Raw genomic sequence first — 27777 nt, 5'->3', positions numbered from 1 at the left:
AGCCCCTGGCCACGGGCACAGCGGCTGGCTGGGCGGCCCTTCCTGCACCGCGCAGAGGCCAGGCCACCCAGAGCGAGGGCTTGACCTGCGAATCAGGTTTGAAAGGGGAGACACAGCCGTGGGTGCCTGGACCGCCTCCCGGGGGGCCCTGAGGAGCCAGCGAGCGCTCCTGCGCTGCAGAAGCGCCCACCCGAGCTCCCAGCCAGGACTCGTGACCTTCAGCAACCCATAGACTCTGGCCCACAGCCTTACACCACTAGAGGTGTAACCATTATATAATTACTTTTACATAATTTACAAACACCTTCCAACCTCACACTGATGGCGAGGGGCGCTGGCCTCACTCCAGGCTCGAGTCAGAGCCATGTGGCCTGCCCTTCCCGGGGGGCCAGGGCCCCTGCTCTTCACCAGCATCCCCAGCTCCCGGCTTTAGTCTGCGAGAACCCCCCTCCAGGGCCGCAGGTCTGAATTACCAGCTCGTCGTGTGTGGACCTGGGGGTGTCTTTTGGGGACCTGGAACCCGTGGGTGCCCAGCCCCACCGCTGGCTCTCCGGGCAGAGTCTCTGCACGTCTGCATCCCCTGAAAACCCAAGCAGAAGCCTTGTGTGTCACCCTAATTAATGACACAAATTTGCAGTGGGTCCTGTAAGCTTCTACTAGGTCACTGTCTGTGGCCCTGGCCTGCAGGGCTGCTTGCAAGGCGACACAGAACCGTCAGGGGGCCCACTGGGCGTTTCCGAGACTGGCATCGTGGCAGGAACCCCGTGGCTACGCCTGATGCCCCTGGACGCCCTTATCAGAAAGGAGGCGCTGCCCGGTGGCCTCTGGGCTCTCCCCTCTGCTCTCAGCCCCACCTCCAAGTTCAGGGACTTTGGACCCTGACGCCTTACCCTGCGTCTCCCGGGAGACCTGCCCTGGGAGAGCACGGCCGGGCCCGGAAGGGACGGAGACAAGCAGGCGTGAAGAAGCGTCAGTGGCAACCGCTGGCCACAGAAACCGTATTGGTCTTGAACTGTCCCCGGGCGACAGAGCGGGGACCCAGGGTCAGAGTGGGGCACGTCGATATTTGCACCCACAGATGCTTTTCAGATTCACCTACAACACATCCTTCATTCCTCCCGAGGAAGATTCCAGATGCATTTGTATTCCACAGACCCCCATAGCTCTGTGATTTATCACGTCTGCTCCCAATACATCATCAGGACGACCATACGTGTTTGTGAAGGCGGCTGAGCTGGGCCACAGTCACTTTACGATGACGCCCCACGCGCTGTTTTGCCCCCCACCCCACCCCCCACACACACACACACACTGTTTGCCACGACCCAGGACTTGGTACATCAGGAGAAAGCATCACTTCTGATATCCCTGTGGGGTTTTATCCCCCTGCGCCACTGATTGGTATAATTTATAGGGAGGCTCTGAGCCCCCTGCCGGGCCAGGGCCACTTAGGGCACACGTATAATTACCAGCCTCCCTTCCAGCTTTGTGTGCTGTGAGGAGGAAGGACGCTTCTAAAGGAGCTATTTTAGTTGTACGGATGAAATGCATATTCATTTGGTGGAGGTGGGGGCTCGGTTATTTAGCGGTTCTTGGGAGGCAGGCTGGCTTCTCGGGGAGCAGACAAGCCAGGGCAGACGAGGGAGGGGGAGGCAGAGGGTCCGTGTGACTGATCACTCTGTGACCTTGAGCTGCTTTAAAGGCCTTGGGTCACACTCCTCAGGCACAGACCCTTGGAACCTGGGGTCACCTCCCCTCTCTCCTTATGGAACCGCTAGGTTCCTCCGGGGACCATTGTCTCTCCCACTGCGTCCCCTTGGTCACCCAAGGGAATGGGAACGCTAGCTGTTGTTGGGAGTTTACCCCCAGCCATGGTGCCTTGGTCCAAAGCCCAGTGTCCCCGGGCCAGGCTGACAACATGAAGGAAGGTGGCCCCAGCCACGGTGCAGCCAGGCAGGTCTGGGACCCCACCCCCCTCAGAGTGTTCACGTTCAGGATCTGGCCAGACCGCCATGGCCCCAGGTTCCTCGGTGGCCGTGTGCCCACAGTCACTTATGTGCATTAATCATCGTTCTCTCCTCACGCAGACGGGACCGCCGCACAGAGAGTGCTGTCCTCACAGAGGCAGCATGGCAGACGGGTGACACCGGCCTCGGTGGGCCAGAAGGGACAGCCGAGGTCAGACGCAAAGGTGGCAGGGCACCGCCTAGCGGAGGCCGGGCCGAGCTTGGGGTCCCAGCCGCAGCTCGGGGGGCAGATGAGGGCCACCCCACCTGAGCTGCTTGGAGCCACACTTAGCAGCATGGCTGCAAACAGAGCCCCCACCTCCTGACTTCTGTGCCTCAGACTTGCCTGAACCGGATTCCAGTGCCCTGAACACAAGTGCGCTTGAATCTCTGAGCGTTTGCTTTAAGCCACGGGTGCCGCAGAAGTGGGGTTGGCCAGAGGCTGTAGGTGTGAGAGGCAGTTTCCAGCCACCAGAGGTGCCAGAGGGCTCCCTGCAGCGCCCCCAGGTCCCAGCGCCAAGGCCCCTGCGTCGAGGCCCGCACCCAAGGCAGGAGCGGACGCGCCCCTTCCCCCTCCTGTTCACTCACTGCTCTTCTTCCATTCCGAGGGACCCGTGGGGGTCTGCACACACAGGGACACTTGTCTGCCACAGAAGCAGACCCTGTGTCTGGCCAGTGAGCCCCTGCTTGCCCTTTGGGAGCCCCCTGCCTCGTGCCAAGAACACCCCACGGTCTGCATCCTTGAGGCCACTTTCCTTGCAAGGAACACAGCACCCAGCCCACAGCAGCCTGAGCACGGGGTCTTTACTCCATGTTCTGAGAAGTGAAGAGAGAGCCGGTGACGGGTGATGGGTGATGGGCTCAGCAATGCTCCTGACTCCAGCACCGTTACGCGTTGGCTTTGTGTCCTCATGGTTGCAAGAGGGCTGCCGATGCCCCTGCCGTCTTGCCCACCTCCAGAAGTGACAATACTGTCTTTTCATGCTTATCGTCAGGAAAGCAAAAACCCGGCGGGATCCCTTCACTGCTGCAGACTCTCCCTTACGCCTCATTGTTAGAGGTTGGTAGCAGGCCTCCCCGAGCTCCAAGGGAGGCGTAATTCTAGCCTCTGTGGGAGGAGACGGGGAGAAGGAGGGAGCTGACCCGGACCCGGGCATCCATCAGGCCACAGAGGAGCTCCCCGGGGTCTCTTCCTCGCTCCTTGGGCTCCAATAGTTACTAGATGGTTTTCCTTCTTTGGGGAGGAAGGTGGGGCTTTGGGATTATATCTTTAGATATCATCTCATTAATAATTTACGTGTTTGCAGTGACTGTGCCTTCAGAGTGTAAGGTCGGCTCTCTAATGTGTTGGTGAATTATGTGTTCATTACCCGAGTACAGCATAAGAAGCATCTTGATGCCTAGAAAAATCACTCATGTAATAAAAACCTGTGTCGTTTGTTCATTCTGATAGAATAAGCGTCTTGTCTCGTGCAGTGAGGGCCGTGGAGCCTCTGACGACGGCAGTAACGTGAGGAGACAGTCATTTTTATAGAGCAGAGCTCTTGCCATGTTTAGATTATCAGCATTTTTATTAGGGTCCTAAAGTGGAAACTGATAAGGGGGCGTCGCTGACGCACCTGGAGTTGCCGGGGTCTGGGAGGCAGAGGGTACCCAGCCAACCATCACCAAGGTATTCAGTGGCGCCTCCTCTGTGCACGGCCCAAGGAAGCAGCTGGTCAGGGGAAACATCTCTGAGGAAGCACTAGAGGGTGTGTCTCCCCTCCCCCCAGCCCCCCATGTCCCCCACGGATGATGCCACTGGGAAGACCTCCAGGCACAGGGCTTGTGGAACAGCCGCCGCCCCCACCCCCACTGCCCCGACCCTGCCTCACCCTCCCACACTGAGGAGGCCGTCTGCTTCCGGCCGGACCCTGGACACGACAGAGGCTGCGTCCCCCTGTGACCTTTGAACGTAAAATTGTCAGAGTGACGGGCTGCAGACCACACGTGACCCACGCGTCAGCCGGCCCACTGCCCGATGTACGGTCCGTGGTGGTGGGAAGAGACCGCGGTGCATCATTCATGCTCCTCCAGGGAAGCCGGGAGGGTCGTACGGACCGCGGGCGGCGACTCGGGGGAGCCGGCGGCCCACACACGGGCTGAGGGCCGTCTGCTGGGACTGTGCCTCGCGGGGGGCGGGGAGGCCGGCCCTTTGTTCCATTCAGAAGTCAGCTGGCTTGGGGAGGCTTCCCCGCTTCAGGGAGGACCGTCTGCTTGGCCCAGAGCCCATGGACGTGAATGGCAGAGTCTCACCCAGAAACAGCCTCATAGAAACACCCAGAAGAATGTTGGACCAAAAACCTGGGCGCCCCGTGGCGCAGGCAAGTCGACACGTGAAATTAACCATCGCAGGTGGGTCCGGAGTCCCCGGCTTCTGGAACTTGCTCGGGCGGCTGCCCTGCCCCAGGTCGCTCACCCCTGCCCTACTGGATGGGCAGCCCCTGCGTGGAACACGTGATGTTCGGGTTGGCGCTGGCCCCTGCTGTGTGCTCGCCGTAATAAAGGCGTGGGCTAGAATGCAGGAGGTGGGCGTCCCTCCTAGCCTGGCCCGACAGCCCACCACCGGCCTCTTCTGCTCGGCTCTACGCAAGTCGAGGAAGCTGAGGGCGTCTGTCTGGAAGGGTCTCTGCCAGGATGGAGCCAGAAGTGACAACAAAGAGGTCGCGGGTGCAGGTGGACAGGAGCCGGGGTCACGGGTGTCGCCTGCACCGTCGGATGGGCTGTCAACAGGAAGGAAGTGGAGACTCAGGCCCTGACAGCCGGGCCGCCTGCTGACGCGAAAGGCTGTCCCTGGGGACCGAGTGGGGCACACAGACCACGCGGGGCAGGGACACCGCCTAGGGGTGTGCGTGCAGGGCAGAGGCCGGGCGCACCTGCCACAGCCCCCGTCCTGAGGCCCCGCGCAGACAGATCTGCCTCCCCGTCTGAGGCTCAGAGCATCACAGCCGAGAGCACCGGGGGGGGTGGGGGGGGCTTCTCCAGACCGCGAGGGAGCGGAGCTGGGACAGGGGTGATTTTGTGCTTGTGGGAAAGCCAGCCCCCCACACAGAACCAGCCCGGTGTGGGATGAAACCATAAGATCCGAGAGCCTGCATGGGTGCAGCGGGGGATCCGAGGTGGCCACGGGCTTCCTGTCTCGAGGTCACATGAGGGTGCGAGACATCAGGGCGTGGCGGAGACCAGGGTGCACAGGACAGCAGGCGCCCCCATAGAGAGGGCACAGCCTCAGGCCCCCTGAGCGTCACCATGGGCCCTGTGTCGCCAGGTGTCCCAGGCTTTCCGGCAGTGAGGAGACAGGAGCGCCCCAAGCGGGCGCCAGCACCGTCTTGCTCGAGCTCCCACTCGGGGCCACGGCTGTGTCTCCCTCGAGCCGCGACCCGAGCTCCCCCCACGGCTCCCACCGCGGTGGCTGGGGCTGGGCTTGGAGGCCCCCAGACAGAGAGCCGCGGTGCCCACGTGGGCTCCTGGCGCAGAATCCGGGCACCAAGCATCCACACGCCACTCGGCCGCCCTCCGCAGGGTTTCGGTCCCTCTGCCTCCCCCTTCTCGCCCCACCCGCCCCAGAGGGTGAAAGGAGTCTCTCCGTGACACAGGTGGTTTACGGCCCAGCCGTCTGAGTTAAAGCCAGTGAAGGTCACTCCCGATAACACTGTCACTTGGACACCGGGAGACATAAAGCAGGTCTTAAACTTTCTGCTTCAGAAACACGCACTTGCCACTGAGATGCAGCAATTTCTTTTTTCCGCAAATTTGCATTTTGTGTCACCATAAAAAGAGGCTTTCGAGGCAGGAGAGGCGTTTTAGAGGTGGTTTGGTCCAAACCCTCAGGTCACCCAGCAGGTGTTAGCAAGCCAGCATCATGGCCTCGGGCCCCACGGCCTCCTGATGACACTCTGTGGGGCCGTTGCCACTTGTGTGAGACCCTAGTGAAGTGTGACAGAGCTGCCGGGCTCCAGTCCAGTCGGCTGAACTCACCCCCCACCCTGAGCACCTGGGGCTCCTCCTCTGGACCACCTGACACTCCCACGGTTGCTGGTCCCAAGGTACCGAAGAAAGAAAATTCTATGGGGCACCTGGGGGGCCTCAGTCGGCTAAGCATCCTACTTTGCTCAGGTCATGATCCCGCGTCGGGCTCTGTGCTGACGGCTCGGAGCCTGGAGCTGCTTCGGATTCTGTGTCTCCCTCTCTCTCTGCCCCTCCCCTGCTCGTGCTCGGCCTCTCTCTCTATCAAACATAAATAATAAAAACAAAAATATTTAAGAAAATCCTAGTTCCCCGCGGGAGGGTTACACATCCACCACTTGTGATATCAGACACCATGTGCAGAATCCCTGAGAAGCGCAAAGTCTGAAGCTCTGAGCACATGCAGGGGCTCTGAGCTGCCCCACGAGCACTTGGACGCGTCTGTTTCTGGATTTCATTAGTGTTTTCAGCGTGGGTCAGTGACACACTTATTGTCTCTTGCTCTCCCTCCTTTTGGGCAAGTGGGGCCCTTGTACCATGATGACAGTGGTGGCGCTAATGATGATGGGGACAGCGAGGGTGACGATGGCGGGGATGAATCTGATGGTGATATTGGTGCTGACACTACGGATGAAGCAATGACGGTGGCGGTGGCGTTAATGAAGATGGCGATGGCGGTGATGACATTGATGAAGATGATGGTGACGATGGTGGTCGTGATGGTGATGATAGTGGTGAACTTGATAATGATGGTGACCAAGGAGGAAGGTGTAATCACCCTATCTTGAGCACTTTCTATGAGTCTCTAAGTTATAAGCATCTTTGTTTCCATCCTCTTGACAATTTTTATGCAGTAGGGAGGGGACTAAGAGTTAGATAGGTCAGGGTTATCCAATGGTGTGCTAACAAGTGGCAGGGTGAGGGTTTGAAGCCAGAACTATTTGCTTCCCAAACCCATGCTCATCATTGTTGATATAGTATCGTCACCATGAATTTGTGTGTTTTGCACTCACTTGAATTGCTAAGCCCCTTGTTGCCCCTGACTTATTTGGCGCCAAAGAACAAATGAATGCAACACACTTATGTTGCCAGTTCATGTAAGGTCTTTAAAAATGAGGCATGCTTTTCTCTGCTAAATAAATTTTACACCAAAGCATGGCTCAATCAATAAATACTTTGCAGTAAAGCCATGTAGTGGGCCAGATTTCTTAGGTGTAAAAAGTGTGTTTTATTGGGAAGATTGTGAAAGACAGTGTCTTTAGGGTTAGGGAGGAAATGCTGGAGGAAAGCAAGTCTCCAAGGACCACTATGTATTGTGTTTGCCACAGTTAAACACAACAGCTTCTTTTCTTTTTTCATTATAATTTCCCACCAGATATCTAGAGCAGCATCTCCCCCAGGGAGAGAATCTCACTGTCCTCCACGGCTCTGAGGCTGCAGCTCTATCCCACACCGGCCTTCTTCAGACCTCGGGTGGCCTCATCGAGTCGGGCTCTCCAAAGGCACCCCCACCACTAGCTAGCTGAATGCCACTTGCTGGCGGGGAACTAGATTCATGGATAACTCGTATGGCTTGAAATGCGTAGTGGCTATTGGACCTTATGGAGATGGATAAAAATACAGAAAAGATGGTGTCCCCAACCCCCCGCCCCCCGCGGTGTGCATTAAGTGAATTGATGATGGTAGAGAGGCGGGGCGGAATTAACACAGAGAGACCCCTGGGGAATATCATCCCACCTAAGGAGGCATTCATTTTTCTTCCCTTCGCTGAGCTATCTGCCTCTGCTGTGAGAGCCTTGCGCACGTGCTCGTATTTCTAATACTGACCTCATTAATTTATTGGGAATTAACCAGCAGGAAAACTTGCAAGAAAAGAGGTCTTGATAAGAAACAGTAAGCCAGTCCCAAACAAGAGATCGGGTCAGGTTTAATCCAATTGTAGGGAGCTTTAGAAGGGGAAAAGAACCCTTTCATTTGAAGGCGTCTTTCATCCACATCCTGTCCCCACTTGCTCTGTAAGGAGTCATTACACCGTGTGACGTCACTGGGACCCCGTGCGTCATAAACACGGGCCTAACCCTCCTAAGGTCACAGATGGAGTGAAGTTTCCTGAGTGTCAGCATTGAACCACGGGGCTTCTTCAAGCAGGATGTTTAAAGGCTGGGTCTCCCCAACCCCCACCCTCTCCTTCAACCCCACGGCCATTTTCTTAGTAGCTCCAGTCACAGTGTTTGAGTTCATGGCCTGACAGCTGATTTTTATCACTTGACCTGCCGATCCTAGAGCTGGTGAATCCTTTTTCCTTTCCTGCCTCATTTATTCCCTACCCCGTGACTCACCCCCAGATTCTCTATATGATGACACTAACATTAGAAGTTACAGAGCCAGCCTCTGACACTCGCCTCAGCACCAGGCTCACTCATAAGAATGTTATTGAGCACTTAGTACAGACAAGACACTAAGCTCATTTAAAATTTACCCACACTTTGGAGGTGGGTACTATATGGATCTCTATAGTAGAGTTTCCCAGTGGGGAAACTGAGGCTGAGAAGTTAAGTAACCTGCCCAAGATCAGAAGGGAGAAAATAGTAGGCCCAGGACTTACCCCCAAGCGGTCTGCACCCAGAAAGGACTCTTACCCAACTTGCTCTGTGCCCACTCGGCTCTCACGTACCTTTACTGTCATCATCATCATCAATCACTGTCTCCATCATAACCGCCGCCACCACTGTTTTCACCGTCACCACCACCACCAGCACCATCACTGTTTAAGTAATAAACAGGCTAAACGAGGCACCATTTCTTTGACTTCTTTGACTCGTCTGGAGGAAAGGGAATTGATATACCTTCTTGTTTTATGCACAACTGCCAGCACAAAGATTAAAATTCTTTAAATAGCTTATGCAAAGCAGCAGTACAAGCAAGTCTCAGCTATTTGAGAGACTCAGATAAATTGAAAAAGTGAATAAGGAAAAGTACATACATGTTTGATTCGGGGCTGCACGGTGCTGATTTCTAATAGACCTTTTATGACATGCTTTTCCTGAAGTATGTCCTATGCAGCAAGACTTCCGGGGCTTTGGTGGGGTCGGCAGGGTGTTGGCTGGACGGGTGGCTTCGGCAGGTGCTGGGTGAGCAGGCCACCCCGAGCACGAGGCTCACGGCCAACAAGGCCCAAGAGTCCTGGAGAGAGAAGCAAGCTCCCATGGCCGTGGCCAGTCCTGGAGCCCGAGCTGGCCCGAGGCAGAGAGGGGCGCTGCCCTGCACCTGCAGAAGCAGGGGACGGCCGGCATGTCCCCCCCGGGCCGAGTGTGGAGGCTGGGGCACGTGGTCCCCCGGGCCTGAGTACGGAGGCCAGGGCACGTGGTGGCCGGCCCACTGGGAGCGCAGCCACGGGCTGGGTCCTGGCAGAGAGGTGGATGTCATGGCCACGCCCTGGCAAACCCCAGGAAGCCATCCAGAAAGAGGACAGTTACTCTCTAGAACTTACTTTCCTCTTCCCAATTCGGGTCAAGGCCATTATTGCTAATAAGAATAATCCTCTGCTAATCAGCCGCTGTGTTGCTTCTGAGCTTAAAATGAACTCAGATTAAGGGGAAAGCACCCGAGAGGACCCGCCGTGAAATCCCGTGTCACAGTCCTCACCGGCACTTTGAGGTCCCCCCCGACCCCGACTCCAAGCCGCAGCAGCCCCCCTCCGCACCATCAGGGCTTCTCCTAGGAAACAACCCGCCCCCCAAATCCCTGCTTCTCACCTGGTAAAACCTCTTCTAAAAGACATGAAAGAAGAGAACGTATTTTAAAGTTCTCTCTGCCTGGCTAATAAATCATGGTGCAGTCACGCCATAAATAAGGCCCACACCTACAGCTGTGTGGGGAGAGGGTCTCAGCACAGAAGCAGTGTGACCTCGTCTACGTGAAATGGTTACAGAGGCTCCGCACCGACCCTGTGCTGGTGTCCACACCCCTACCACAGCTGTACCTGCGTGTACACCTGTCCCCAGCTGTACCTGCGTGTACACCATCCTGTCCCGTACCTGTACTTACACCCGTACGCGTGCCCGGCTCTGGGCGAGGGGCTAAGGGGGAAAAAGGGAGTCAGAGCAACTCTTCGCATCCGCCTTGGTCCCGTTCACACGGCTTTGAGGTGCCCCGTGAATATGGGTGTGGCTCTTTCAACTTAAGACAAGCAGGGAAAGGGAGGCTTGCCGTTAACGATTTTTTTCCACAATGGAGATATATTTTGTGCTACAAAAGGGAAAGTTTGGCTTCCTGTTTGTAAATGATGGGCTGAGGACTAGTACCCCAAATGACCTCCCTGGACCCAGAAGGGTCACCCTCATGGCGACAGGGGACCATGTGGGTGTAGGAGAGCATCACCGGGCGGGCCCCAAACCCAGCTGCGGCCTCAGCAGAGGGAGGCGAGCAGGAGGGAAGGTGACGTGCCTGTGGCCTCGTGGCCACAAGCAGCACAAGAGGCCCCCACGAGCCGCCGGCGCCTCGCCCGAGCCCCGCGGGGCTGCTGGGGCCTTCAGGCCTCCATATTTGTGAGAAGATAAATCGCCGTTGTTTGAAGTCACCCTGTCCGTGGACACCTGTACAGGTGACATGGCCGATCCGTGTTCCTTTTCTGCTTTCTTATATCCTTCAAATAAGAGAATCAAGAGAACAGAGAAGGGCTGTCTGTTTACTCGTCTGCCAAACGAGCGCCCCGAGGCCCTGAGCTCCGCCCCCCGGGCCATCTGTCCCGGGCACCGGCCCATGGCCCTGCCCTCTCCCCGGACCTCGCCCTCGGCTCCAGGCCCCGCCGGGGTGGCGGACCTCAGCAGCGTCCTTCCCTCGGGTGACGCTGGGGGTGCGGACCCCATGCCCCAGGGGCACATCTGTCCTTCCTTTCTGGTCCCTGACCGGTTTCGTCACTGGGCTCCCTTGTCGAGGTGACAAGAGCTGGGCCTAGTTTTTCTACAACATAAAGCCTCAGCCTCCTTTCCCATCTTTCCCCAGCGAGGGCTGAACCCCTACGTGGAGCCCTGGAATGGCCGTCCCCTGGGTCGCCTGCTCTGGGGCTGAAGTAGCCCTCGGGCCGGGGCCTCAGAACCTGTTATTTACCCCCCCCCCCACATCAGTGTGCGTCACCCTGCAGCCCATCGCACATGTGCGAAGGGCAGTATAGACAGACGTCTAAGGTGACCACGGTGGCCTCCCTGTCCTGGTCGTGTTAGCTGTGCGGCTTTAGGACCCGGGAGCGTGTAGGTGGGCGCCTACTCAGCAGGACAGGGAGCCTCGGGGCAGGAGGGGCTGGATGTGTGGCGCCGGCTTGCAGATGGAGAGGGCCGAGTGGGGGGTGTGCAGGTGACCCCGGGAGCTGACAGTTGTCCCTCATGGACAGTCAGTCAGGGACGGGAGCCTCCTCCCTACGGCCGCAGGAAACTGAGTCCCACCAACAAAAGAAAGTGCTGGAAGCCGCCTGTCCCGGAACATGCAGACAAGGGCTCAGCCGGGCTCACACCCTGGTCTCGGCCCCGTGTCGCCCCGAGCAGAGAAGCCTCCCACGCGGTACGTGGCGCTCCTTACACAGCACACAGAGCTCACGGTGGGCCCAGCGGATACGTCGCCATTCACAAAGTTGGGTTTTCTTGAATCTGCTTGGGGACGAGGGCGGGTGGAGGGCGTCCCGGGCAGCTGTGGCCTCGGTCCCCCCGGCTGCCCCCGGCTGTGGCCCTGGAGGAGACACTCAGCCTCTGCAGCCACAGCGCCTCCTGCCCCAAGTCCCGGGAATGGCCACGCGGCCCCCCACAGGCTCCCCAAACTCAGAACCCAGCGGAACACTGGCAGATGCGTCTCTTGTCGCAACCCAGCAGGTTTAGTAAACAGAGTGCCCCTCGCTCGTCCACGCATCTGTGACCTGGCAAGTGGCCTGGACACAATGGGACGTAACCACTCCTCGGGGGTCATTCAGGCCATTACTGGCAGCCCTGCCCATGATGCACAGATAACAGGCTGTTGGGGGCAGTGGGCCGTCACTCTGGGCCCCCCAGTGGACAGCCTGGGCCTGGCCAGGGCTGAGGTCAGCAGCGGGAGCCCCAGCAGCCCCCGGGGAAGGGGCCCGCGGAAGGTTCTGCAGATAGGAGGCCCTCAGGGCAGGCGCTAAGCCGGGGGCCCTGGCAGCTCCGCCCAGAGCAAAGCTTCAAGTGCCAGGGCCCCCCCCCACCCCCCAGGAAGGCTTGGAGCCTGGCATCAGCCAGACATGTGCGTCTTCTTGATGTGAGCAAATTAAATCCTCCCTGAACTGCAAAATTGCCTCCCCTGAAACAAAGAGCATGGACCAAGTAGGAAGAAGTGTGAGAGGGTGTGTTTAGTTCCGAACGAGCTGTTCGCAGGAAGATGGGCTGTGGACGCGCGGACCTGCGGGCTGGGGCAGAAGGGAAGGGGAACCGCTCAGAACAGTGGAGGCCGGGCCGGGACCCCTGCCAGGGCCTCTGGCTTCCCGGGAGTCCCGCATGTGTGGACCCCACTGCGCGTTTCCTTTGTCTTTGGAGGGACCAAGAAAGACAGTTCCGCAGCTCCTGGCCACGGGGACCACTGGCTTCGGAGGTGGCTTTGGGGTAGCTCCGGCCCTCGCCCCCCGCCCCCTGCTTCTCAGGGTCCCCGAGGAAGATGAGAAAGGGCCCTTCCTCCTCGCCCTCCAGGCAGCGCCAGGGGCGGGACAGCTCTTGCAAAATGAGCTAAGTCAGGAGTTCTCAACCAGGGGCGAGTGAATCTGTCACGCGGAGCCTTATCTGGCGACACATTTACTTGTCACCCCTCGGGGGGGGGAGGGGCGGGTACCGACATCTAGTGGCCAGAAGCTAGGGACGCTGCTCAGCACCCTGCGTGCCCAGAACAGCCCCCCACCCCCACGCCCGAGATGGAGGATGATCCAGTGCCTGGGCGGTGGGTCCTGGTCCAAACGAGAGGTCCTGCAAGCGCCCAGGGACTGTCTGTGGTTTTTACCGCCTGGTCCCTGGAGGGACAAGGCACAGCTTCTGTTCTTTGCCTTAAATCTAGAGACGCTGAGCCAGAATCTGGGACCTTGTCACCATCATCCCCAGGTCCTCACAGCCAGCGGGGCAGCAGGTGACACGGGGCCAGCTGCCTCCCTGGCCCTCAGCACGCGAACGGGACGTTTCCCCGAAGGCCGGGCTGTGCGAGGACCTCAGGCTGCCTCCCCCATCCTGCCCACCTGTGTCCCGAAGTTTGGGGACTTGCACATAATCAGTGAGCTGTGCTAGAACCTTCTGAATCATTAATGGTCTCCCTGGCCTACACCCCCTTTTTCTTATTGTGGTAAAATACAGACCACGTAAAATGTACCCCATTCACAATGTCATGCAGCCATCAGTGTACCTAGTTCGAGGACATTCCATCACCCTTCGAGCACTGGTCCCCGCCCTCCTCCCCCAGTCCCTGGTAACCATGAAGCCACTTTGTGTCTCGGTGGACTTGCGTCTTCGGGACGTTCATGGGAGTGGAGAGAACACAGCACGCAGGCTCCCGTGCCGGCTTCCTTCCTGAGCATCACGGCCGTGCGGTTCATCACGTTACAGCAGGAATCGTGTCTGTCCCTTGCGACGGGCGAATAATATCCCCGCATGGGGGCCACACCTTGTCACTCTTGGGTCAGCATCCGGGCACGGTGCCTCCGTGAGCAGCCGTGTCCAAGCGCCCTTGGACGACCTGTTTTCAGGCCCCGGGGGTGCGTGCCCAGTGCCGCTGCCGGGTCCCACGGTGACTCTCACGTTTGAGGAGACACTAGCCTGGCTTCCAGGTGATCCGTGAGCGTCCTTTTGGGGGGGCCTTTGAGTGAGTGCTTCCCCACCAAGCGTGTTCTGTGGACAAACCACCAGGGTAGGGGCTGGGCTCCAGGAGCCCCACGGAAGTGCTCTCAGTGCCGACAGCCACCAGCAGACGTGCTGTGGGACAAGAGGGGCGCCTGGCTCCTGCCACAAGGCTGGCCACGTTCAGGGTTTGGGAGCTGATGGCTCCACCCTTCAGGGGCTCAGCACGACCCTCTCCCTGAACCCAGTTCTGTCAGACCAGGGGCAGAACCCACCTTCTCTGCAGGCTCCAGCTGGGGAGGCAGAGACAGGGCTCTTCTGTGAACCCCTCCTCCGTGCCCCCCCCAGCCCCTCCTCCGTGCCCCCCCAGCCCCTCCTCCGTGCCCCCCCCGAGCCCCTCCTCTGTGCTGTCAGGAGTCGGCAGGTCTAGAGCACACGCTGCAGGGAATGGCGTACAAAGATGCCTAAGGCCCGGGCCCTGGCTCAGAATATGGGTCAGGGCCTCACGGCAGGGTTAGCTGGGCCAGAGAGGGACAAATGTCCCCCAGGGCGTGGGAGACCCCACTCCTGAGCCAGCAGCATGTTGGCCACTTGCTCCTGAGAATGTGTTTGGACACGCGGCTCTTTTGCTCTAGGATGGAGACGTCCACGCTCCTGGGCCCGTCCAGCAGGAAGGACAGTGGCACGTGCTCCTCTGGGTACGGGGCGGTTTGTGTCACCCGCTCCGGCCATCCTGCCCGGGGCCCTCCGGCTCCTCGCGGTCGGTCCTGCCGAGCACACGTAGGAGAACCCACGTCTGCTTATGGCGTGTGGCCCCAAGGACACGCCAGCCCTGGGAACGCTGCCTGTAGTTCAAAGCCTTCGCAGGATCCCCGAGACCCAGTGTTGGTGCCTCCCGCTCCTCCTGCGCCCCAGGGCCCCAGGCGTTGGTGGAGACCCAGCAGAGAAGGGGTTAGCTCCGGACCCGCAGCCCAGGCTCACTCCCTGGCCCTCGGCGTCCTCGTCTGACGGGGGGCGGGCAGCCTCCCCCAGGGGCTCTTGCAGGAGTCTGGGAGGCCTGGTGCTCAGGGCGGGGCCGGCGCAGCGCCGCCACCCCAGGTGCACCAGCGTATGCGGACGGAGGGTCACCTTGGGGACAGGCACCTGCTCCTCTGGGGCCCAGAGGAGGGAGGAAGAGGGTCTCTGCAGCGCTGCTCGCCCACCCCCAGCGCGCTCTCCAGGGTGCTGGGCCCGCGCAGCGTCAGGCCCCCGCGGGGGAGACCGGCCTGCACACACTCCGGCTTGCAAGTGGGCGTCCAGAGAGGACTTTAACAGAGGCGACTGAATAGAGCCGCTCGGAGGCAGGGCAGTCCGGGAGGGCTGCCTGTGGAGATGGTTTGATGGGAGACCTGAAGGCTTCGAAGGGCAGGGAGGGGGGAGCCCTGGGAAGGGGCCGAGTCTCAAACTTCGCAGACACAGCTGTCAGCTCTTCTGGGGACCTCCTTGTGGCCATCCCCTCCCGTCCCTGCCGGGGCCTCGCCTCACTGAGCAGCCTGCCTGTGGCCTTCTCTCCCGTGGCCTGGCACCCCGCCCCAGCGCCCCCAAGGAGGCTTCCCGTCCTGTGACTGAGCGTAGGAAGACAGTGGGGTTTCAGCCGAAGGGAGGCACCGTGCTGATGGATTCCTTCCGAGCAGTGGAGGCGCCAGAGGACGGCAGCTCTCAGGGGACGGGAAGAGCCTGGGGCAGAGTCCCAGGTGCCTGATTCCAGCCCCTCTGCTCAAATCCCTGGATCTGAGGAGGCTGTGCGGCCGGGCACCGCGGGCTTCCCAGCACGGCAGCTTTTAACACCAGCTTCTCACTTGCTTCCCGTCCCGCCATCCTGTGCCTGAATGACCTCACGTGTCACCCTTCCTCACACTGGGGCACCCACACAGCTGCGCGCTCCTTGCCTCGGGACCCGGGCCCACCCCAAACCCCCCTCCCCTCCCTCCTCGGGACCCGGGCCCACCCCCATCCCCCGCCTCCCCGCCCTCCTCGGGACCCCGGCCCATTCTGCACCTCTACCCGCCCCTTCCTCAGGACCACCGCCCACCTGGCACCCATCCCTGCTCCCAGCACGGCCCCTCTCCGGGCTCCTAGAGTAAAGCAAGAACTACGGAGAACCATCCCTTCGCTGTGCCACGTGCGACTCCACCAGTAACAGGACAGGGTGTCGAGGCCACGTGGTGCCACCCATTCCGAACCCTCAGGCCCCCCACGCTTTTGCCATCAGGATCCCACGAAGGCTGGGGGGTCGGTGGCTTCCGGATGGTCATGGAGATGCAGCCCCCAACAGACAGGCCCGGCCTGGGCAGCCGTTGCCAGCATGCACCCGGCACCCCTCTGCCCTCCCAGCTTGACCTCATGGGGAGACCTCCTCACCCACTCTCGGAGGCTCGGACGGAGTGGCTGGTCTCTGCTGCCACCCCCGAGCCTGGCACATCGGCCTGTCCCGATCTCCAGCTGCAGCTGCCGGGTCCTGGGTGGGATGGCGGCTGGTGGAGCCGTTGGGAAAGGCGTCTCCCCTGGGACCAGACCGCGCAGGGGGCACCTGCTCGGGGGAGGATGCCTGGGCTTGGACCAGCTGGCCTTGGCAAAGTGACTGCATGCTCTGTGCCTCGGTTTCTCTGTCTGGCATTGCTTCTAGAGTGTTAGTGTGAGTAAAGGCGTCTCTGCAGGTGTGGCTCCTTGGGCGACACCCGGCACCAGTCTAGTTACAGAAGAAGCGTCAGCGATCGTTGCTGTGATTACGTCTGCCCGCCCCTGCGTCCGTGCCACGGATGCAGTGGCCGTGGTTACTACCGCGCTACGGTTACTGTCGGTTGTCCCCAGGGCTGCTGGGTTGCTAGGCAGATGTGGCGTGTAGCCATGGAAGTGGGACGCACCACAGATGGAGGGAGCCTGTGAGTCTGAGTACGTGCTGAGAGCATCACCTGAGCCATGATCCAGCTGTGCCTGAAACCCACCCCATTCCTACATAAGAGCCAGTACATTGCCTCTTGGCTTGAGCCAGTTAGTGTGATTTCTGACACTTGACAAAGGACAAGGTGCAAACGCACTGTGGTAGCGAGTGAGCAGATTGAACCCCCTGCACTATGGCCCCCAGCCTCAGCTTCACCTGATATTTCTGTGTCCTCCTGTCCCGTGGTTTGTCCAGTCATCCACCTCTGGTTTGCAGAGCACTTGTTGTGTGTCTCCTGGAATGCTGGGCTCTCTGGAGATGTTAAAGCAAAGCACCCAGGCCTCAGTACTGGCAGAGCCTAATACTCAGCCCAGATATGACAAAGCAAAGCTTTCAGTCCCCGTTATTGGCAGTGCTTAAACTCAGAGGGGCTCAGTACTTGGCCCTCACTAAGTCAGTACTCAGTCCTCGATTTACAAAGCACAGTACTCAGCTGTCATTTACTAACAAAGCTCAGTATTCGTCCCCAGTACTGGACAAACAGTACTCAGTACTGACTGTACTCAGTACTGACTAAACATACTACTTTAGACTGACAAAGCACCGTACTCAGTACTGAAAAAGCACAGTGCTTATCCCTCATTGCTTATGAAGCCCAGTACTCATTACTGACTAAGCATAGTCACTCCTTAGTACTAACCAAACACAGTGCTTAGTACTGGATAAGCGCAATACCCTACCCTTGGTACTGACAAAGCACATTATTGTGTCCTGGGTACTGACCAAGCACCATACAAGGTACTAAGTAATCATAGCACTCAGCCCTCAGTAATGAGGAAGCACAATACTTAATCCTCATCACTCACTAAACACGGTACTCGGTACTGACTAAACAGGTCTCAGCCCTTGGTACTGACTAAACCAAGGACTCGGCCCTCAGTCGGACAAGCTGCAGACCATCCGCTGCGGTCTGTCCCGTGCTCTTGACAGCAGCCCTGAGGGTTGGTGCTCGATGCATTTCCAGGTGAGGACAAGGGAACAGGAGGGCAGGTGGCCTGACCAAGGTGGGGGCGGGAGAGGAGGTGCGGGCCCCTCTCCTGGGTCCTGGGAGCCCCTCCCAAGGAACGAGGAGGAGACTTCCATCCCGAAAGGAAGCGCTCCCGGTGGCCCAGCTCAGGTGACGCGCCCCTCCCTGAGCCAGCCGCTGGGCCACGTACGGCCCTCCCACTGCTCACCCCACACCCCCACATTCCTGTCCCTCGGGGTCTGGGGGCTGGCCTCCACCCCAGGGCTGGGTCGTGCCCCTCGGGGCTCCCTCCCGGGACCTCTCCCCAGCCCGAGCTGTGCTCTGGGCACCACGGCCTCTGTCTCCCCGCCCTGCTCCATGTCCCCAAGGACTGGATCCTGTCTGGCGTCATCCCTCATCCCTAGCCGGGGCCGGCACACAACGGCAGACGTGACCTGTGGTGTTAAAACCGAGACTGCGTGGGCAGGACCCACCAGACACAGGCAGGGAACGCACGTTAAGTGTGGACGAGGCAGAGCTCCTGCCAGACCTCCGGCTCTTCATCCGAAGGACCTGGGTGACAGCCAGCAAGACGTGGGTGACAAATCTGAGGGAACACTCAGCCCACAAGCTCTCGCGTCATGTCGTCCATCCATTGATCCCTGACTTGATCAGACGGAGGCAGGAAGCCCCTAGAAGACCTGTCCCCCTCACCCCCCGGGGACTCAGCTCTGTGCCTTGGGCTCCCTGGCAGACAAGGGTTCTCCCAGCTTGAGTCCCGGGAAGGGAAAGGTCGTCCGCTCTGGCTTCTGTGCAGATGACAGAAGCCGAGCTCCGTCCCCGACGGCTCCGCCCAGCGTCCCTGGTTCCTCCAGCAGGCGCTGCCCCAGCACCTCCTGCCCAGGGAGCCCCACTCGGGGCCGCGTGCTGTGTGGGTGGCTGTACAACCCCCTCTCCTGAGCATACAGTCTAGTGGGGACCGAAAGAAGGCAGGCAGCACAAAAACAAACAAGAAAAAGCTGGCAGTGACAGGGCCGTGGGGACAACTAACAGGTGCCGCCCCCAGGGCCCAGCGCCCCATCCCCTCCTGCTCTGGGTCCCGCTAATGGCTCACAGTTGGACACCCTGACCCAGGGCTGACCATGCCTCACGGGCAGGTGCCTGGGAGGAACCCCCCTGGGCTGGCCCACGAAAACGAGCCTCCTGGCCCCAAGGCGGGACTTCCTCTGCCGCAGGTCACACCCCAGGCCGCCCCCGGCCCCGTGGGACGAGGCTGAAGCCACCCGGCCAGCACCGCACCTCTTTTCTCTCTTGCCCCTTCTCCTTTTCCCAAGCAATCACCCCCATAAGCACCTTTGTCTAGGTAGGGAATCCCACTCGGACACCGGGACCGAGAGGTCGGGGTGGGGCCTCTCTGGGGCCTGGCATGACCCGGCCCAGTGCGGTGCTGAGGGCTCTGCAGACGGCACGGGGTCGGGCGGACCCGGGACCCGGGACCCGACGCGGTGGGAGCTGTCCAGGTGCTGAAGGCGGAAAGGCCACGTCCAGGAGGGTCCTGGGCGGCTGCGGACAGGAAGGGGAGGGCAGGCCAGCCGGGCGCCCCCAGGCTCCGGGTCGTTTCAAGGAGATGGCTCCACAGAGGGGCCCCGGCCGGGTTTCCCCCCTGACTCGTTCTTGATTCAAGATCCACGTTTGGGAAAGAGAACCTGATTGGCCCGGCTTGGCCGGTGGGCCTGCCTGGTGGCTGGTGGGGGTGTGGGGGGTGCGGGGCGTGTGGACTCTCTCCCCAAGACCACTCACGATGGGGAACCATGATCCCCCAGAGGAAAGCAGGCCCGCGTTACCCAAATGGGCACCGCGCCACCCCCCCCACCAGCCGTGTGGCTCCTCTAATCCCGAGCCACAAATTAAGTAGCCACCTGTCTCTGTTAATTTGGTGCAGCCTGAAGGCCATTTCTGAGAAGCATCTAATTCACTCTTCCCCACCAGGCAAATTTTGTAAGAACATATTCATGGCTTTCATTAGTATTCATATGACTTTGAGGATTTTTTCATGATTTATAAAACTCAGAGTAATTGTGAATGGTAATGTGTAACGGTGTCGACGTGACAAACACATGCCTTCTCCTGTCACATTCCGGGCCTTTCTGTTCATTACAAGAACCTAATTGAAAATAATTGAGGGCTGGATTTTATCACACATGGAAAATACTTGATAAAATGCAAGACAGGCAAACATCTTCAAGCCCCTCGCGGTGAGCGGGAGACGCAGGGAGAGTGGGGGGAAGGAAGGGCCCTCGCTCGCCGCCGCCCCAAGTTGAGCCCGTTAATTCGATGAGAGCAGCTGGATCATCGCCGAAGCTGCGCTCACCAGCGCCGCGGCGAAGGGCTCTCAGGTGAAGAGGGCAGCAAGCGGGAAGGGACGCACGCGGACGCTGGCCACCGGGTCACAACTGCTCTCAAAAGCAGCTGAACCGAAGCTCTGGTCCCAGACCTCAGAGTCGTGGTGACTTCTTAAAACATGGCGCTTCCGCCGTCCCTGCACACCGAGTGACAGTGGCGACCAGGACCCTGCGCCGGGGGCACAGAGACCCCCCGGGCTGTCCCCGGAGTGACGGCACAGGGCCCGTGGCCTCGGCCTCCCTGAGTGGGAAGGCAGGTGACTCCCCTCTGGTCCCCCGCACCCGTGTGCGCAGACGGACTGGACACGGTGGTCGCGTGGGGCTGGACATTCGGGGGCTCCTCTTAGGGGTCCCTTAAGGAGTTCTGGTGGGGATTCCTTCAGAGCTAACGGTGGAGGCTTCTGAGGCAGGGGGACACGGAGGAGGAAACCCCACTTTGGACAGAGGCCGAAGCCTGACACTGGGAAAGGCAGGGTAAGGACGGGCCTTCCCTTTGCCCCACCCCCATCCGGCCACGCTGGTGCCGAGGGAGCCGCACCCAGACCTGTGTGCAAGGAGGGAGCCCACCAGCCTCCTGGGCCCTTCCTCTCCTGCCAGAGGCCACAGCCCTACTCTGACTCCCTCACGCAGCCCCCCAGGCCCTCGGGGGTTTCTGAAAGGGCAGGACAGGTGGGAGCAGAACTTCCCAGGAGCCCCTCCTCTCCCCTCCTCTCCTGCTCTAGGATCCAGTCCAGGGGAGGTGAGGGGTGGCCAGGCCTCGCTCCTCTCCCCGACCCCCCTCCCCCTTCGCATTTCTCTGTTCACTTCCTTCCTTGCTCACATGGCAGCCGGCAGCCGTGGGGTTCCGGGGGTACCTGCTCTTTCCCATCTCAGGCCGCTCCCCACACTTCTCTCCATGCCCACGGGGCTCAGAGAAGGCGCGTTCCCTATAGGAAGCCCTTCTTGGGGCCCACCGGCCACGGCCTTGGGCTCCCCTGCGGGGCGTGGACATGACCCTGGCCGTCTGCCTGCCGCGCCCCCCCAGGTGGGGTGTCCGCAGCTCCTGTGTCATCAGAGGTGCAGCAGGCCCGCACACGCCGCCCTCCCATCACAGCCTGTGGGGCTTGCGCTCCCCGGGCCCAGAACAGGGAGCGGAGCCTTAGCGCTCACACGGAGGGAGAGGGCAGGAAGGCAGGCGGGCGTTCACGGAGACGACAGCAGAGGCAGAAGGCCTGAGGTGACCCTGTGCAGACCAGGAAGCCCTGGCAGTCGGAGCTGGGCCCCCGCTGCGGCCACGGGGCAGCTACGAATGTGTCCAGTGAAACTCCTCTCTTACCCCCGGGCTCTGCTCAGAGTCAGCTCTCCCGGCCAGCTGCAGCCACGCCAAATGTCCACCGCCTCCTGCGTCCTGACGGTCCCAGGCGGGCGGGGTGCCCGAGCGGCTGCCCCCGCGATTCGGCGCTTCGGGGGTGCTGGAGGAGTGGGGGCCGCCGCACCTCAGCAGCCCCAGCGGGTGACGAAAACGAGGGTGTGCAATCTGTTTGCCAGGAGAGCCTCCAGGCTTAATGCCCAGCGAGGAGGAAGAGCTGGGAGACTTCAGAGAAGAATTACCTCCTCGCAAAGAACGTGATCCTCGGGACTTGCGAGCAGCTTGGAAACGTTAGGGCAGGAAGTCCTGGGGAGACCTCACAGCGGCCAAGGAGACCCTGAGGCCCGGGAACCTGCACCTTCCAGGCCAAGCATGCGTGCGTGTGCGGTGCATGTGCAGTAACTGTACAGGCAGTGGACAAGACCAGACACTCGGTTCAAACCTTGCCCCTGAGTTCTTCCCCTGGGGCCTCTCACGGACCCTGTTCCTCCCAGGCCAATCTTTGCCACACTTTTTAACGTGGACTAAGAGAGTGTCACTTTTTCAGGTGTCTCTGATTCCGTGGGCACGCAAACCACGTGAGGGCAGTGTCGGCCCAGCGCAGGGCCCAGCCCACAGCACGTGAAGGTGTTGTTGAAATGACTCGGGCCAGGGGCGTCCGGGTGACTTAGTCGGTTAAGCGTCCGACTTTCACTCAGGTCATGATCTCACAGTTCGTGGGTTCGAGCCCCACGTCGGGCTCTGTGCTGACAGCTCAGAGCCTGGAGCCTGTTTCAGTCTGTGACTCCCTCTCTCTCTGACCCTCCCCAGCTCACGCTGTCTCTCTCTCTCTCTCCTAGAAATAAATAAAACATTAAAAAAAAATTTTTTTAAAAAGAAATGACTTGGGCCATGGGTGGGGGCAGCAGACCAGCCTGAAGCTGAGGGTCCCCCCTCGCTGGTGGGGTGTCTTCCTCTCCTGGGGCGAGGCTCTCTGCCGCGATCTGGATGTGATTCTCTCCCATTCGATGCTTTGAGAATAAACCTCCAAGGTGTTTGCGATTCAAAACCACACATGGTGACTTTTCTCCAGTTTCAAGTTCATTTGAGATTAGGCAAATACCTCCTCCTTGGGGAAGATTCTGCCAGAATCCTTCATTTCATCCGGCCTTTCCTAAGGACGTGAGCCGGCCCTCCAAGCACGAGTCCCTGGGTGAACACAATCGCCCGGCACCATAAGTTATTTTAATGTAGACGTCACTTTAAACTAACCTTTTACCATCTGTTCTGTCCTTTAATAACAAATGCAAAAGAGCATAATTCTCCGTGGCGCCGTAAAAGTGAGGAGGTGATGGAGGCGCCTGCCTGTGTTCTTTATTCATGGCCCGATCGTGTGCTGCCGTGATGTTTTTCTCATTTTCCAGACACAAATCAAGGGGAAACTGCTCTCCTCTGATCTGGTGAATTCATTTGTACAGTATTTCTTCTTAATGTGGTAAACTGTGTGGAGCGTCCCCAAGCCGGCACAGAGCCCCGGGCCCGCACGCCCTAGCGGCAGCTGGGGAATTAAGCAAAGGCACCCAGTGGTCAGACTGTAATGAGATTTTTTTGCAAAAAACAAAACCTCTTTAAATATGTGGTGGGTTCTTTTCAGTGGTTTTATAATTAAATCTCCCCATGAAGGATGTGCAGTCTGGCCCGGAGAACGCGGCGGAAGCATGCCAGGCGGTCCGCTATGCTCGCCGGCCGCCACTGGAGCACCCCTCGGGAGGACCTCCTGGCTCAGGCCCAACGACCCCTCGATCCTTTGGCCACTTCTTTGGGGCCTGCTGTGTGCTCAAGTGCCTAACTCACCAACTTTCTAGAACTTTCCTGGCGGCTCCCAGAAGGCACAACTTGCTTGGGTTTTCTACATTAATCACACAGTTCCCCAGTGGGGGCTGATCTGGCCTGACGGGTTCCCCACACGCGGCGAACAGCTCAGGTGCATGTGGCCACAGGGGTCTTCCTCCCCGGGACCCAGACTTGCCGCCGCCACCCCATTTCCCTGGCGACCACTCCTTGGCACAAAGTCCCTCAGGGGAGAAGAGGTGGCTCTCGGCCACGAAGGGCCAGGGCCGCTGTCCTGTGAAGGGAGCCCTGGGGACGGAGCCAGGTGGCCAGGAAGAACGCCCTGCCCCCGCCCTTCCTCCTCTGTCCTCCGCGCAGAGCCCGTCTCCCCGACGCGGCTGCGGTGCCGGGCTGCTCGCACGCGGCTCTTCTGTCTGAAGGACGTTACTTGGTGGGCATGACAAAGACAGGGTGGACACGTGTCCTGGGGAGCCCAGCGCTACGAGTGGCAGCAGGCGGCGGGCCCGGGACCCAGCGTGTCGTCCCTGGAGGGGGCAGGGGTGGCTGTGGCCACGATGAGCACAGCAGAGCTCCGACACCTCCACGGCCCAAAGGACGGCACAGGGTGACATGGGGCCCCGGCCCTGGCCATCCTTTCCGTGGCCGGAAGCCCTGCTGGGTGTGTGCTGCTCAGGGCAGAGCCAGGAGGTGAGAGGTGGAAGCAAAGACAGTCCTCGTAGAGTGGGGGAGGGGTGGGGGTGGGGTCTGTGGCCAGAAAGGTGTACGTGGCAAGGGGAGGGGTGGGGGAGGGACTTGGAGTGTCATGGGGGTGGGGGGAGAGTACAGGGGTGGAGGAGACGGGTATGTGGAGGTGGGGATACATTCCCACATGATCACCCAAGAGACCTACTTACCATCTGTCCTTACCTGGTGCAAAAAAGACTCTTGTCATGAGGACTTAGACATGCGCTGAGCTGGCACGTAGGTGGGAGAGGACCTCACCGCCTCACCCGTGACTTCCTTATTGGGGAGCAGGAAGTGTGCGCCCCGGACGCCCTCACTCATCATCCCTCCCCACCCCGGGCCGCCCCCTGCCTGTCCTCTGTGTCCCTGAGCTCCGGGGTCGTCATCCTGTGCAGTAAATTTCACTTGCAGTCTTGTAATAAAACGTCCGGCCGACTCTGCTCTGTAGAAGCAGAGGTTTCCGTTGTGTCCATTTTGTTATAAAATGTTGTTATAACCCCCGAGCTTTGATTTACAGAAAAGAAGCCAGATTTTGTAAAGCTGTACCGGGGGCCCTTGCACAATGCAGGGTTATTGGGGCACCCACCCCTGGCACAGCCAGGGGTCCTCGTGCAACTTCTGACCTCCAAAATCTGAACTGCCCATAGCCTCCCATCGACCAGCAGCCTAACCAACAGCATAAACAGTCGACTAACACAAATTTTGCGTGTTGAATGTATTATGTGCCATATGCTTACGATGAGTAAGCCAGAGAAAAGCCATGTTATTAAGGAAACCGTAAATAGAAAATACTTCTACGGTCCTGTACTGTATTTATCCCAAAGAATCCTGTGTAAATGGACCAGCACAGTTCAAGCCCCTGGTCAAGAGTCAACTGTATTCAAAGTTGAATTCTATTCTGTTAATTTGACCTTATCAATTATACCTTCTCAGTCTCTGTGGCTCATTTCCCCATGGCTCAGAGAAGCCAGTTACCTTCCAGAGGGCACCCCCATTCCCATCAGGTGCCCCCTACCATTACAAGAGCTTCTCCTTCCTCTAAATCAAAGAGGCACACCCTATTTATATTTTTTAGATTTTTTTTTATTGAAGTATAGTTCACATACAATATCGTATTGATTTCCGGTGTACTACATACACTGAATTTGGGCGATTCGACAATTATTTGCATTACGAAGTGCTCCCCCGAGAAGTGAGCTCCCCATCGGCTGCCGTACTCTACACCTCACTTTTCATTCCACTCTTGTCCATTTTGTCTCCCAGAGACTAATACTGTCACCCAAGTACCTGGTCACCCACCCCTGTGTGCTTGTCTCCGTCCACACGGTCAGACAGCTTCTCTGTGAAAACGCTGTTACGTTCATGTGTAGCCTGTAGCCATTGTGACAACAGTCTTCAGTGTGAAATCTGTGTCTGCGTGCTGGTCACGGTCCTCTCTGCCCCGACCCACCCTCGCCGCGAGCGCGGCCTCCCACCCTCAGGGACTGGGCTCTGGCGCCTGGTGCCCCCGTCAAAGGAGCAAGACACTGGGACACAGATGAAAACTTAGGGGGCGTATGTGCTGGGTCCCAGCCTTTCTCCCCTCTGGACCCTGTAGCGGCTGCTCCCTTGTCCTGTCTTTCTCTTGTTTGATGGCGAGCGTTAGGAGCAAGTGCAATGGCAAGTGCATCGGGGCCATTTGGCACCACCATTTCCCGTCTCTCGGCGGTGATGGAGGTCTCTACCGCGTGTCCACGATCCCTGCGGACACTTTCACCTGGAACACGGCCTTGCCTTCCCTGTTGCCTGCTGGGCCGCTGGACGTGTGGTGGCGCTACATAACCCCCTGACCGCTGACGGCCCTGGCGGTTCCCAGAGTGGATACCCGATGCACCCCGGATGGCTGAGGGCCAGGCAATTAGGGGTGGGGTGAGTGTACGTTTATGGAGCGTGGCCCCTGCCCCCGCTGTGGCTGACTCTCCTCTCCTGCTTCCAGATCCGGTCCGACAAAGACAACGACATCCCCATCCGGTACAGCATCACGGGCGTGGGCGCCGACCAGCCCCCCATGGAGGTCTTCAGCATCGACTCCATGTCTGGACGCATGTATGTCACTCGGCCCATGGACCGGGAGGAGCGAGCCTCCTACCACGTGAGTACCTCGGGCCGTGGGTTCCTCACTTGGGAAGGAGAACGTCAGCCTGAGCCTGCGCTGGGATTGCCCACAGGGCTGTGTAGACCCCACGGCGCTGGGCACCACCCTGGGGTCTCTCATTCCATGGGCTCGGGAAGGGCACCTCCACCACATTCCCAGGGGAAGCCAGGAAGGCGTGGGGCCACCTTGGAAGGACGCCTGGTCTAGAAGCTCTGATGTTAGTTCTGATGGGGGGAGGAGACACGTGGCGGCTGGGCAGTGTGGCCTCTTCCTGAAGCGGCCCTCTGTGAGCAGCTCCATCCTCTGCGACCCCAGAGTAATGCACCTGCTTCTCTGAGAGCAAAGAGCAGCTCCCGAGTGAGTGGTGTCCAGGCTCCACGTCAGAGCTGTGCACACAGAGGGGAGCAGACGCACTGATAAATGCTGCAGGGCTTGGCTTCCGGGTGCTGTTCGCTCCTCTCCATCCATCCATCCATCCATTCATCCATCCATCCATCTGACTTGGTGGCTCAGGGGAGGGGCCCCAGAGCTCAGGCGGAAACAGCAGGGTCTCATGGCCTCCACCCTAACGGCCAGTCCCCTGTCCCGGCCCCGCCTCCTCATCCGCAAGATGCAGGTTTGCACCCGCTGGAGGCAGTATGAGCTGGAGGAGAGTGAGGACCACAGCCCCCTCTCTAGGTGGGAGGATCCAGGGGTTCACGTGTGAGAACAGAGCACAGCGCATGGTGTGCACTGTTTTCATGACATCTGAACACCCAGGTCCTTGGTTGTAACTTGGAAATGAAAACTATCATTTAAGAGGATCGAATTCTCAGCCTTTTGCCCTGATGTTAGACATCATTGGCCCAAATTTCACTTGGCGTCAGCCCACGGTGCTGAATGTGGCCGAACACCACTGCTGCTCTCTGGTTATCTGCTTGGGGCCCAGGGCCCACCTCCTGGCACTAGCAGGAAAGCTCCATGTGGCAGAGAGCCATCAGGCTACGCACGCCACATCCCCGGGCCCGAGAATGTTGCCTGGCCCTCAGGGATGCACAGGAACCACTTGCAGAGGGAAGGAATTGGCAGAAGAGGTTGACTCTGTGGTTGGCAGTGGTGGCCTCCCCTGAGAGACCCCTGACACCATCAGAAGTAGGAGGTTAGGCTGACTGGACCTGGGGAAGCCCGGGCTGGGGGGCTGGTTCATCCTTCTTAACCACTGTCTCGGGCTGGCTGCCCAAGTCCCAGGTGGATTCAGCTTCACAGAGACTGTTGACATGGAAGAGGAGGTTCCATCCATCCTATGGTTTTCTCCTATGAGTAGAGACAGAAGTGTGGAATCAAAGGCTCCCGGCTCCAGAAATTCCCAGTTCACTAGACCCAGACATCCCTCTTCAGAGAAGCTTCCAAGAGAAACCTTGGCTCATACTTCCAGACTCTCACCTCTTGTGTATCCCACTTCATCTCCCATCTATCCATCCATCCATCCGTCCATCCATCCATCCATCCCTTCATCCATCCATCCATCGATTCCTCCATCCATCCATCTGTCCATCTGTTCATCCATCCACTGATCCATCCACCTATCCATCCATCCACTCATACGT

General features: G+C 59.2%; 1 protein-coding gene across 1 annotated transcript in view; it reads left to right on the top strand.

The window, feature by feature from the left end:
* CDH4 (cadherin 4) overlaps positions 1 to 27777 on the top strand; it is a 514294-nt gene that overhangs the window by 421573 nt on the left and 64944 nt on the right. The window contains exon 5 of the mRNA XM_039237054.1: positions 26033 to 26188. Coding sequence (XP_039092985.1) covers positions 26033 to 26188 — 156 coding nt within the window. The remainder of the gene's footprint in view (positions 1 to 26032; positions 26189 to 27777) is intronic.

This window comes from Hyaena hyaena, unplaced genomic scaffold (genome assembly GCF_003009895.1).
Source record: "Hyaena hyaena isolate Hyena2069 unplaced genomic scaffold, ASM300989v1 scaffold_118, whole genome shotgun sequence".
Lineage (NCBI taxonomy): Eukaryota > Metazoa > Chordata > Mammalia > Carnivora > Hyaenidae > Hyaena > Hyaena hyaena.
This window is presented reverse-complemented; position numbering and strand designations above follow the sequence as displayed.